At 33.6% G+C, this 12,094-nt stretch overlaps 2 protein-coding genes across 8 annotated transcripts in view; both read left to right on the top strand.

Annotated features, from left to right (window-relative positions):
* Positions 1-12,094, top strand: part of Abl (tyrosine-protein kinase Abl) — a 126,255-nt gene that overhangs the window by 37,736 nt on the left and 76,425 nt on the right. For all 7 annotated transcript variants that reach the window (XR_013875157.1, XR_013875158.1, XM_080149022.1 and 4 more), the window contains exons 4-5: positions 9,742-9,849; positions 10,579-10,724. Coding sequence is in view for 5 of the 7 variants with exons in the window: in XM_080149022.1 (XP_080005148.1) it covers positions 9,742-9,849; positions 10,579-10,724 (254 nt within the window). In the remaining 2 variants the exon portion in view is untranslated. The remainder of the gene's footprint in view (positions 1-9,741; positions 9,850-10,578; positions 10,725-12,094) is intronic.
* Positions 1,838-4,809, top strand: LOC145307214 (uncharacterized). The gene is made up of 6 exons (XM_080149593.1): positions 1,838-2,137; positions 2,294-2,936; positions 3,125-3,154; positions 3,431-3,640; positions 3,964-4,061; positions 4,390-4,809. The coding sequence occupies exons 2-6, from the start codon at positions 2,300-2,302 to the stop codon at positions 4,558-4,560; spliced, it is 1,146 nt and encodes a 381-aa protein (XP_080005719.1). The 5' UTR covers positions 1,838-2,137; positions 2,294-2,299; the 3' UTR covers positions 4,561-4,809.

Raw genomic sequence — 12,094 nt, 5'->3', positions numbered from 1 at the left:
TGAATAATCTCTTTTGAGATGATATTAATGTTGGAATGAAATTGCAGATAATGCGAATATGGTGTATGCCATTATCAACAAGATTGGACCAACAGGAATTTTGTTACTTTATTTCTTGTTGGGTAGACAGTAGTGTTCTTAATGTATAGGAATGAGATACAACTTGAGGGGGGTATAGGATAATTTGATATAAGTTACATTGGAACCCATAATTTTTGTAACCACTTTATCTTGGTTATTAGTTTGCTCATAGGCATAAAGTACTTGTAGATAATTTCAATTGTTTGGTTCAAAAAAATGTCATGATTCAATCTACAGAGGGGGTAATGTTGTTTATCAGCATTGCTGTTGTACATTTATTTATCATCATTGTTTTATCCCTTTTGATTTCCGAATACAACTATAGTTTTTTACTGGTAATTACGCCCCTAGAGGCCTCTAGGGGCACCTAAAAGGTTTCTTTTCAATCTATATTGAAGTCCGGTGTTTTTTCACAGGGCTACGTTTTTTATATTTTTTTTTGCATTTTCTGTTCGTAGGGTGGTGGTACTCTCCCCTAATATAGTTATAATCCTTCTCAAGACCTATGAGAAGGTACCCTGAAAAGGAGAACCATATCGGTTCAGTGGTTAACAAGATCCTTCAAGATAAACAGACAGATAAACATCCTGTTATTTTAAAGATTTATGTCAAGTTGACTTAAAGTATTGTTATGTATATGAATAAAATACAACTATAGAGAGTCAAAGAATATGTTGAGTTGTTCAGATTTTATATGGATAGTTCAATAGATGTCACAACTGCAATGTTAATTAGACTATACTAATCTTGCTTGAGTGTTTTCTATCTAAGAAAAAATTTGAAATGAACCATCTTATGAACCATGGGAAATTATAAGTAACAAAATTATTACTACAGCAACGCAATTCTCTCTCCTCATCTACCTCCCCAAGTCCTCTGCTTCCCCCTAGGGTTGACAGAGATGTATTCTTCCGGTCACCTCCGCCACCTCCCAGGCTCAGCAGACAGGCACAGTTCACTAAAATGACAACCAGCCCAAAAATATTACCACCTTTTGTATCATCCCTTTACATGAGAATACTTTAGATAACACAACTAATGTGGTTTTTTTAATTAGTACCTACACAGTATACATAAGAAAAATATTCCAGTTAAAACACTTATTAGATTGATTAAATTACTACAGTTGCAACATTGATTGATTCTATTGAGAAAGAGTTGGAAGAAAACAGGAATTTAATGGTATAGATGTGAAGAGAAGTCTCCCTGCCTCAAGCGTGTACTAATATGAATACATGAAACATATGCCTTACTTAACAATAAAAAAACTGTAATCTCATCTTATCTTATCTAGCTTTCTGTAAAAACTCTTTATTAAAGCCAAAATAAATTGTTGTCATTTCTATGAACTGTGTGCAGGAGCGACTTGACCGAGGAGTTATTGTGCTTAAGCCAAAGAGGCGCAAGCAGCAAGTTCAGCGAAGTAATTTAAAATCTACTCCACATAGGAGGAAAACTTTAAGTCTACCTGAGGGCATTATCAGTAATTCTACAGACAAGGAAAACCTAGATTTAATATTTAATTTTAGTAAAACTTTCCTGTAATCAAGGGTCTTTATGTTACTGCTTCAATACACCTAATATGTAACTAAGACAATAAGCTCTAAAATTTTAACTTACAAAAAGTAAATTTTTTTGAAGATTATTGCTACTTATAAAATTCATTAAATATTAAGTAAACCAAAGTTGACTTTTGCCCTCTTCTTTTACATTGCATTTATTTTGTACATAATCTGAAATCTGTTGTTTAAAGGTTTTACAAATTAATAAAATAAACCACAAAAAGAAACGAGTTCACTATGCTGATGAAGCAAATTATTGGATTGATGGTGGTCAAGTCCAAGATAATCCAAAAGAAACCACCACAGTAGCAGATAAAGACCAAAGATTGTTTAATCCTCATAGTATTGCAGCCGCCACCAAAGAAAATCTTTTAGATCACAATAGAGATGATAATAAGAAACACATTGAGGATATTTTCTGTGATATTTGTTGTTTCCAGGATCGATGTATCCATGTCAATCCAGTCAATACTGTTGCTGACAGCAACCATCAGGTTTAAATTGAAGTCAAAATAGTTTGTTAATAAATTTCAACATAATTTCATAAGAATTTCAAATTTCCAGTAATTCTATTAGATTAAATATTGAGAGTAAATATCACTAAATTTTAAAATTAAATCACTTTAAACCTGATGGTAATTTTAACTTAGGGTGCCATGAAAGATAAGCACAATCATGAAGCTTCTGGTGTACTGAATGACAAGGAAACAAATGATTATAGTCAGTCTTTTGTCAGTAGGTATTATCCTAGGTCATCAAATGGATCCTTGAGGAACACCACTCAAGAGTTTAGTGGATCCATGTATGGCTCTCTGGAAAGTACTGCTCAAGAAATTAAAATAAAACGTGGCGCCGAAGTGTTTCATACACGTCAGATGAGCAACTCTAGTAGCAGTGTAGGAGACTCAAGCTTTTCTCTACCTTCAAGTACACAGAATAATGTTGTATATCTGAATTCTTCACACCAAAACTCATATCTGAATGATGCTAGTCCATCTTATCTAAATGAAACAGATTCTGCACATTCTCGTCAGCAGAGCAGCTGTACTAGTGGAAGCTCTAGTAGTGCTGTTTCTGCCCCTCACGCCAACTATGAACATCATCAGAATAACATCCAAGAATTAAGCCATAATTACCAAAGTTTTGAACTGCCAAATGCAAATGCTAATGAATCAGTTGAACTAAATCCACTAGAAGATGGTGATGTTGTGGCTGCATCACAACATGAAATTGATTATGGCTATAGCTCTACCTCCACTTCTTCTACAGAAACCTCCTCAGCCCCATCCTCAGGAACTGTGTTGCTTTTTTTCATTAGTTGCACAAATAGGGAATGTCTGACTTTTAATTTGTTCAATACTCAAAAAAAATATCAAAAATGTTTTTACTATTTACAAACATCTTTCAGTACAGAAAAAGTTACAATCCTACTTTTTTTATTTAACAATTTATTTAATTTTGAAAAGGAACCAATTTTGAAGACTGTGATAGCTCAGACCAATCAGATTTAGGCAGAAACTAAATTCACATTTTTTTTCTCTCATACATTTTTCTATCTACTCTTGTTATTTTGTCTATAGAGTGAAAACATGTGTAGTGATGAGATACAGCTTTTTGATGTTTAAGGATTTTTTGTATATTGTTGGTGATGATAATGCTTTGATCTGTGAGTGATCTGTGTAGATGATAGGTCAGTGATAGGTCTCCTTAAGCTTGCCCAATAAGATCAAAAGAGCCTATGGCAATATCACAATCATAAATGTGAAAAGTTTCTTTCAATCTTGCAGAAAATGTGGCAGGTTCTGAGTATAGTGTGCCCTCTCGACCACAACAAACTATGTGGTTATCTAGTCATCATTGTCCACAGTCAGCAGGTTCAAGTTCAGATCCGCATACAGGCAGTCGGTCCCGGAGACACCCTGGTGGACTAGATCCATGCCAGATGGAGCACAGATATGCTGGCGGAAAAATTACCACAGTTAATACATCATCAATAGGTTAATACTCATGCTGTTAAAGTCTTAATGTCAGAAAAATTGTCAATAATACTTGAATATAAAAATTTGGTGTCTACAGTTTTTTTTTTCAGTATGAGAAATACATGTAGAACACAGGGATTTAAAGGGATAAGACAATGGCTGATAAATTGATATACATTCCCATTGATGTTACACAATATTACCCCTTCTGTAAAAATAAATTTAATTTTGAAACATTTGAACATTCAACACAATGTGTCCATCAATCAAAATTCACTAAATTCCCCAAAATTGTCACGTTAAATGATATAAATTACAACAGCATTTTTACACAAATTAAGTGTTTTCTCTGGGGGGAATGCTTCGAAGCAAGAAAAAGCCCGTGGCTGTCAGCTATAGCGAACAACATTTTGAGACTCTCAGTCGAAAATCTTCAGGAATGGATGATTTGAAATTGAAACAAATACTTCAAATGATCTTTTGTCTAAATGGAAATTTAACTTGTATGGCAAGGATCATAAGTAGTTATGTACATGAATTTGAGAAGTAGTTTGGGTTTTTCATATGGGGGGCTCTATCCCTGCAAAACGTTTAATTGTGGTGCCCTAACCCTGGTTGGCTACACAATATTACCTATCCTAACTAGAGTTAAAGTAGTTAACAAACAAATGAAAAACTACCCCTCTTATTTCCAGTTTAGTTAAAGATAAGGGGGTTTGGGTATTATCTTGTTTCTAGTCTAAATTAAATCTACAATTGGAAAAGGAGGAAGTAGTGGAATGGGTTCTGGGTGTCAGGCAGAGAACAGGAATATTATACAGCATCCTGGAACCAGCAGATTAAGGAACAAATACTATAATTTTCCCATTATTTATTCAGTTTTCCCACGCTACATTGACTTTTCCCATTCTCTATTGAATTTTTCCAAACTACATTGAAATTTCCCACGCTTCATTGAGTTTTCCCACACTACATTGATTTTTCCCATGCTTTATTGAGTTTTTCCATGCTACATTGAGTTTTCCCATGCTACATTAAGTTTTCCCACACTACATTGAGTTTTCCCATGCTACATTGAGTTTACCCACGCTAAACTGAGAAGGGCTAAATAATTTTTTATATTAATATCCGCGGAAAGCTGTCTATAATACGATGCGATAAATAACTATTCGAGTTAGCAGTGATATATCATGGGGGGTTGAAAAATGTATTTGTTTATTTCAGAGAGATTAGAAGAAAAAGTCGTCAGAAGCTTTTATCTTGTCATGATAATATTAGTCAGTCAGGTAGATAGACAGATACACAAACACATGGATTCATTGATTGATAGATATGTAGAAAGATTGATTGATTGATAGATAGTAAGATAGATAAATAGATTGATTGGTTTATGGATAGCTACATAAATAGAGTGATTGATTGATAGATAGATAGACAAACAGAAGGCTTGCTTGATTAATTGAAGATATATAGATAAATTGATTGATAGAAAGATATTTAAATAGATTGATTGATTTTTAGAGAGATATACAGATGGATTGATTGATTGATAGATGTATAGATAGGAAGATATACAAATAAATTGATTGATTGATGGATATATATATGAATAGATTGATTGATTGATGGATAGATATGAGAATAGATTGATTGATTGATAGAGAGATATCCAGATGGAATGATTGATTGATAGATCATAAGTAAATTGATTGATTGATAGAAAGATATACAGATGGATAGATTCATTAAAAGATAGAATTATAGATAGATTGTTTGATTGTTTGATTGATGGATAGATAGATAAATAAATTGATTGATTTACTATTATATAGATAGATTGATTCATAGATAGATAGACAGATAGACATACAGGTGTATTGATTGATAGATAGATAGATAAATAGATAGATATATATGTATATAGGATGATTAAACTCTAGTCAACACAACAACAATACTATATTATACCTATTTTGGTTGTATCCAGGCTTTTGCCATGGGGACAATATTCGATTTTTAAAAAAATATTATGTGCAAAAAAATCTTCCAAAATATTTATAAAAATCTTTCAAATTTAGTTTTCAATTTTTTATTTTTCTATGTACAATGTACATTGTACATATATGTGTATTTATAAAGTTATTTATTTATATTATTTTTGTTATGAACATTGAACATTTGCTCTATAACTCACTTTGTCTGTTTGTCCACCCATGATTTTTATGCTTCGCTACTTATGGGTGCTTTTGTATACTTTTTTGTATTATTTTGGATTGTCCGTTTGTCCTTTCATGCTTTTTTGTGCTATTTTATGCAGCTGTGAATGGTAACCCAGGGAATTAAAGGGATAAGACAATGGCCGATAAATTAATGTACATCCCCAATGATGGTGCACAAAATAACTCCTTATGTAGATCAAAATTAGTGGTTGAAATATGTATGTTAGGACACTCAACTTAATGAACCAACCAAAAAAAAATCCATAAAAGTCACCAATGTTTTTAAGCCAACGAATAAGAAAACGTTATTATAAAACTTTGGGGACTAGTGTAATAAACAGCCAAATGTTCCCTTCGTCCCTGATTTTTTTTGATTAGATAAAAGTGACTTGGCGCAATTTTTCTTAATGAAACTTTGATTCAAGATAGAAATTTGGTACAACCCCCCTTTGATTATTTTGTGGACCATTGACCCCCCACCCCCTACCTGCCCCCAGGGAGGGAGGAAACATTGGACTGTTTATTTCACTAGTCCCCAATGGTTTATGATAACTTTTTTTTTATTCGTTGGCTTATTAGCCTTGGGAACTTTTAATGAATTTTGATTGGTTGGCTTATTTAGTTGGGTGTTCTAACGTTTCAACCACTAATTGTTATTTAAAGAAGAGATAATTTTGTGTATCATTATTGGGGATGTCCATCAATTTATCGGCCATTCTCTTATCCCTTTAGATCCCTCCGGGTCTGTCTGTCTTTCTGTAATGCATAGCCTGATAGTTAGATTTAATATTTTAGAAAAGTCCCATTGATTTAAAACTTTTTAGCTGATTCCCCTAATAGTAAAATTATAAATAATGAAAATTATTAAATTGATTATTTTGAAAAAGTTTAGACGGTTAAATAGCAAGGAGGGGAGAGGGGGGGGGGTTGACTGGTTAATTTTTTGTTGGAGGGATATTGTTAGTAAATTAGTTTCCCATATGTTTATAGTGACGAAGCCTCTCTCTCTCTCACACACACACACTCTCTTTCTCTCTCTCTCTCTCTTTCTCACATTTTCACTCTCTTTCTCTCTCTAATTATCTATTTTTACAAAAGAGGCCTCTAGGGGCATGGATGGGGGAAATCTTTTTACAAATTGGAGGTTTGATTTTTCTTTGGAGGGTGGGATTACCCTCTCTAAATAGTTATAAACCTTAAATAAGCTTTACTAAAAATAAGAATCATATCGGTTCATTGGTTAGCTCGGTAGATGTACACAGACGAACGTCCTATTACTTTTATATAAGGATTTAAAATATCTAATAGATAAAAATAATACTTAACCGTGATAATAACACATGTATTGTATGTTTTTATAGTAATTGTATGTATATAAGGGGGGGGGGGGTTAATGCAACCATCTCGTAATCAAGGTATAAATGGCACTTAGAATTCGAATTTTGATCTGAAATTTTGCATGAGTAATCCATGGTAGGTCTATTTTTCCTAAATCGAACAAAAAATTGGAAAAGTAGCGGCTAACGGCTTGCGGCTCAGTCGTTTAGCCATTTTTTGGGTATTTTCAAGCTCTCTCCACATAATACTCTTTTCACAGTGGGATCTTTTGAAAAAAATCGGGACATCCAAAAAATCTAAAATCGACTTTTATCTATCCTAGGACCTAATAATGGCTGTAAGTAGACAGCTAGAAAAGAAATTTTAAAAAAATATTAATTTTTGGCGGGTTTATGCCATTTTTAAAAAAGGTAGTGAAAAATTTCTTTTCAGTTTTGATGATTTTCCAGATTTTTTTACACAATTTTTTCAAGGCAACAAAAAATACATTTATGTTCATCTTATGAAAAAAAAAATTTATTGAGGTACTTTTCAGATACCTGTACCAATGTCTATTTAAAGAAAAAATTTAAAAAATATTTTTTTGGTGGTGTAAATTGACATTTTGTGAGAAAATTTCACCAAAAATATTAAGATTTTTAACCCCAAAAAATCAGTTTTCTCCATTTTACCCAAAAACGGACAGGAGGCCCCGGGTTTTGCAATAATAATATACAACATGTATTGTGTATAAAACAGTTTTCACAACCTGGGGCCTCTTGTCCGGTTTTGGGTAATTGAGCATTTTACATTGCATAGTTTGAACAATTTCGTTCTTGTTAATTTCAAATTTTCCCCCGTTAGAGGGGGAAGGAGTCATTTTAGAGCCCAAAGTCATCTCTGCAATATTTTCAAACTTATTAAGGCGGATCTTTCTTGACTTATGCATCATTTGCCTCTGGCGAACCGTTTCGCCGTTATTTGCCGCCGTTGGCGTGATTTTTAACGATTTTTGCCGTTCTCGCGGTTTTAATGGACATTTAAGGGATAAAGGAGTCGTTAAATAAAGATGACTTAAAAATACTTTTATTTTAGCAATTAAATTTGCTAAATTTCATGTGTTCTAAAAAAATTTGTAGTTCTAACTGGTTTTGGTCCAGCAGAAATTCAAATTTGGAGATTAATTATAATATTGCAAAAACATTATATACGCATCAGAGAGAATGAGAGAAATATACGTTTGAGAGAGAATATAATTTAAGTAATTATGCTTATATTCTTATACAAACTTTAAATGAAGATAGCTAGACCTAGAATAAAGGTATTAACACAAAATCAAAAGTGTTTTGAAAATTATGTTAGGTATTGTTGTTTATATCTGTAAAAAAAATATTTGAAAACATGCCTTATAAGTGTCCTATTTTACTTATACTGGACCTACCTAAAAATGCCGGGACTCGAAATGGGTGCACCTGACGCTATATTCTTGTTCACAAACATTGTTTGCATTGAAGAAATATTTACATAGACGTTGATTTTGTTAAAATATTCCTATCCTAACTAAAGTTATGAAGTTTTATAGATTTTTTAAAAATAGGGTAGCTTCGCTCCTCCAAAACAGCAAGACGTACTTACCAAATGCACATTAGAAGTTAACAGAGGCAACATTTAAGTTATTTCCGAGTTAAAGCAAAAGAAATTACATCATTTCTTCAAATACAAGCTTATTTATTGAAGTTTACTTTTGTCTACTCTAAATGTCCCGTTTTTTGGCGAAAGATTCCACTGTGCTTTTCCGCTCCAAAACGTTTTCAAACGGTGCTAGCCGGTAGTTGCTGGTACTAGAAATCTAAAAAATGTTTTTTTGGATCATTTCACATGATTCAAAGAAAAAATATGTTTCAAAAAGTTGATTCCTACGTAATTTATGACAGAATTGCCCTAAAAATAGCCAAAGAAACGGCTGAGCCGTTAGCCGTTACTTTTCAACTTTTTGTTCGATTTATTAGAGTTTATATGTTGTACGATAAATATAAAATATCCTAAAAAATAAAGCAATACTTTTTTTTATAAAAAGCAAAAAACTTCAACAAATTGATCGGTTGTACTTTTTAGTGGAGCTTTATAATTGTATTGGGGTGTTTTTTAGGCGATTTTTCTAACCTTCCCCTCCCACCCGTATCGCTGGGGGCTAAGTATCTAATATATTATTAAATGCTCGACTATATATTTTATTATATGATCGACAGTATTTATTTAAATAATTTTTTATATATGTATAATAAAAATCTTCCAAAATTTTTATTAAAAATGTTTTATGTAATCATTTATTTATTATTATAATACCTATAAGTTATATATCACATCATATTAAAGACAGCTTTAATCCAGTGATTTTGTCTATAATACGATATGATATTAAGTTTTCATTATGGCTTAGAACAACGTTTTTATCTTATTTATCTTTAACTTAAAGTTTCATGCTTTAGAAAGATACCTACTAATAAGATTTTTACAAAAGAATTAGATGATTTTTTCAAGATATTTTAGGAGATTTTTTGAACAAAATATTTATTTATTTAGAATCTCTGCTGCAGCACCGCCCCCTCCCAGATGTCCCCAGCTCCCCCTCAGCCGTGGGGGGCCTTCAGGGGGAGTTCAACCCCGCAGAGTTAAACAGATTTAGGACAGGTAAGAATTTTTTTTTTTTTTGGGGGGGGGAGGCCGAGGGGTACTTTTTAAAGCTTCCGACAAAAAACAGATTATGGAAAGAAAACGAAGTAGTGGGTTTCTTCGTATTTTCACAGAAGCTTCGGATAGGTTATGTTAGTTAAGTTAAAAACTTTAGGTTGACCCGCAGGGTTAATAAATTGGCCTCGCAGGGGCTAGAAATAGGAGAAAACAAAACTCGCAACTTCGACAAAACTCGCAATTTCGACAAAACTCGCAACTTCGTTTTCTTTCCATGATCCAAAAACCTTATCTACTTTTTATTGTACTATCGGCTGCGCCCCTAGCATCTAGGAACTCTGCATTCAAAGGGCTTAGAGAGCAGAAAAATAACCTAAAACCATCTAAAATAAATAAGCCTTAAACCGTCCTGGGGAGAACTCTATTCATTTTAGTAGTTATCGAAATCTTAAGCTTTAGACATAGAATGGATGGTTTTTAAAAAAAGCTAAAAATCTTCATGTTAAAATGGACATATAGATTTTCTGATAATTGCTATAGAGTGATCAGCTCTCTAAATTGTACCTATCTGATACAGGAATCATAATGCTAGATTTGAAATCTATAGGACAATTTTAACATGCCCAAATCAACGATGAAGCAATCGTATGGACGTACAGACGTACGTATGAATTATGGAGTAGCTTCGCTACTAATGAAACAAATACAATAATCGTGTTTTTTTTCAAGGCGGCGATTCCCGTGAAAACTTGGCATGTCTACCGCCGGGAATTTCGGCGGCCGAAATCGGCGGCGAGGATCCGCAGCTGTTTGTGGCTCTGTACGACTTCTATTCGGCGGGGGAGAATCAGCTGTCACTGCGGAAAGGCGAACAGGTAATAGCCGCTGGATTAGAACCGGTTCTCAGCCATACTATCCGCATAATGTCCGCGGAAAGTTGTCTATAATACGATGATTTAAATAAATATATAAAACTCAGGGATCTAAAGGGATAAGACAATAGCCGATGTATTGACGTAAATCCCCAATGATGATACAAAAAGTTATCCATTCTCTATCGTAAAATTAGTGGTTGAGACGTTTGAACACTCAACTTAATAGAATCAAGAGATCAAAATTCACTAGTCCCCAAAGTTGTTAAGCCAACGAATAACGAAACGTTATTATAAAACTTTGGTCCCAAAGTTGTTAAGCCAACAAATAACGAAACGTTAATATAAAACTTTGGGGACTAGTGTAATAAACAGCCCACTGTCCTCTCTCTCTCTCTCTCTGACTGTTAATGTTAACGCAGCGCAGCTATAACTAAAAGGCCGTACGTACGTCGTGGTTTGTCCGTCCAGTGATCTTAAGGGATAAGACAATTGACGATAAATTGATGTGCATACATCGACTGCAAAGATAAACAAAATTACCCCTTCTGTAGATTATAATTATTGGTTTAAAAAGTTCAGAATCTTACGAATGAAATATTAGATAACTTTGGGTACAAGTGTAAGTTACAGTTCAATGTTCCTTCCCTTCCTCCCTGTTGTTAGAATACTTTTCAGTAAGCCCCCCCCCCCTTTAATCCTTATACTAAAGTAACAGGATGTTTGTCTGTTTGTTTGTCTGTGTGTCTGTACCGAAGGATCTCGCTAACCGCTGAACCGATTTGGTTCTCCTTATAAGGGTAGATTATCATGGGTTCTGGAAAGGTTTATAACTATTTTGGGGGAGGGTACAACCACCCTCCCAAAAGAAATGACAAAAAAATCGAAAAATTAAAAAATATATGGGAGACTTCAACGTAACATAAAGAGGTATCGTAAAACAAAGAAGTAACGTAGAGACTTTAACAAACAAAAACATCTAAAGTGCCACTATAAGCCTCTAGGGGCGTAGCCGCTAGTCTTTAAATAAATTGGAAATTGACCCCTTGCTTATTTGGCTTTGACACTCTACTACAGGTGTTGATGTTCGTTTGTCCTACTGTTTCAGAGCTTTGCTTTTTTTGATATTGTCATCCTCGTTTTTAAAAGCGAAGCTTTTCTATAATTAGGGTCGGTCCGTCCGTCCGTCCGTCCGTGACGGATAGCTTTTTTCGTTAATTTAGGCACGTTAGAATTGTCCTATCGATTTCAAATTCCCTGTAGTAGTTAGGTACAATTTATTAAGAAAGCGTAGCAACTCTAAAATCGGTACCAAAATGTCCGTACGTCCATTTTCAACTTGTTGATTTTTTTCACTTTTTTAACAACAAACT

Source organism: Acartia tonsa, chromosome 15 (genome assembly GCF_053477335.1).
Source record: "Acartia tonsa isolate MP-2025a chromosome 15, ASM5347733v1, whole genome shotgun sequence".
Classification (NCBI taxonomy): domain Eukaryota; kingdom Metazoa; phylum Arthropoda; class Copepoda; order Calanoida; family Acartiidae; genus Acartia; species Acartia tonsa.
Note: the sequence above shows the minus strand (reverse complement) of the source record. Positions and strands in the feature narration are given on the sequence as shown.

What these genes read in the sequence shown, in the direction of transcription:
- LOC145307214 (XM_080149593.1), top strand. Translation starts at nt 2,300, where the DNA reads ATGAAAGATAAGCACAATCATGAAGCTTCTGGTGTACTGAATGACAAG. An exon ending in CTCAGACCAATCAGATTTAG is followed by an intron (nt 3,155 to 3,430) that starts GCAGAAACTAAA and finishes TCAATCTTGCAG; the next exon opens with AAAATGTGGCAGGTTCTGAG. An exon ending in TCAGTCGAAAATCTTCAGGA is followed by an intron (nt 4,062 to 4,389) that starts ATGGATGATTTG and finishes ATTGGAAAAGGA; the next exon opens with GGAAGTAGTGGAATGGGTTC.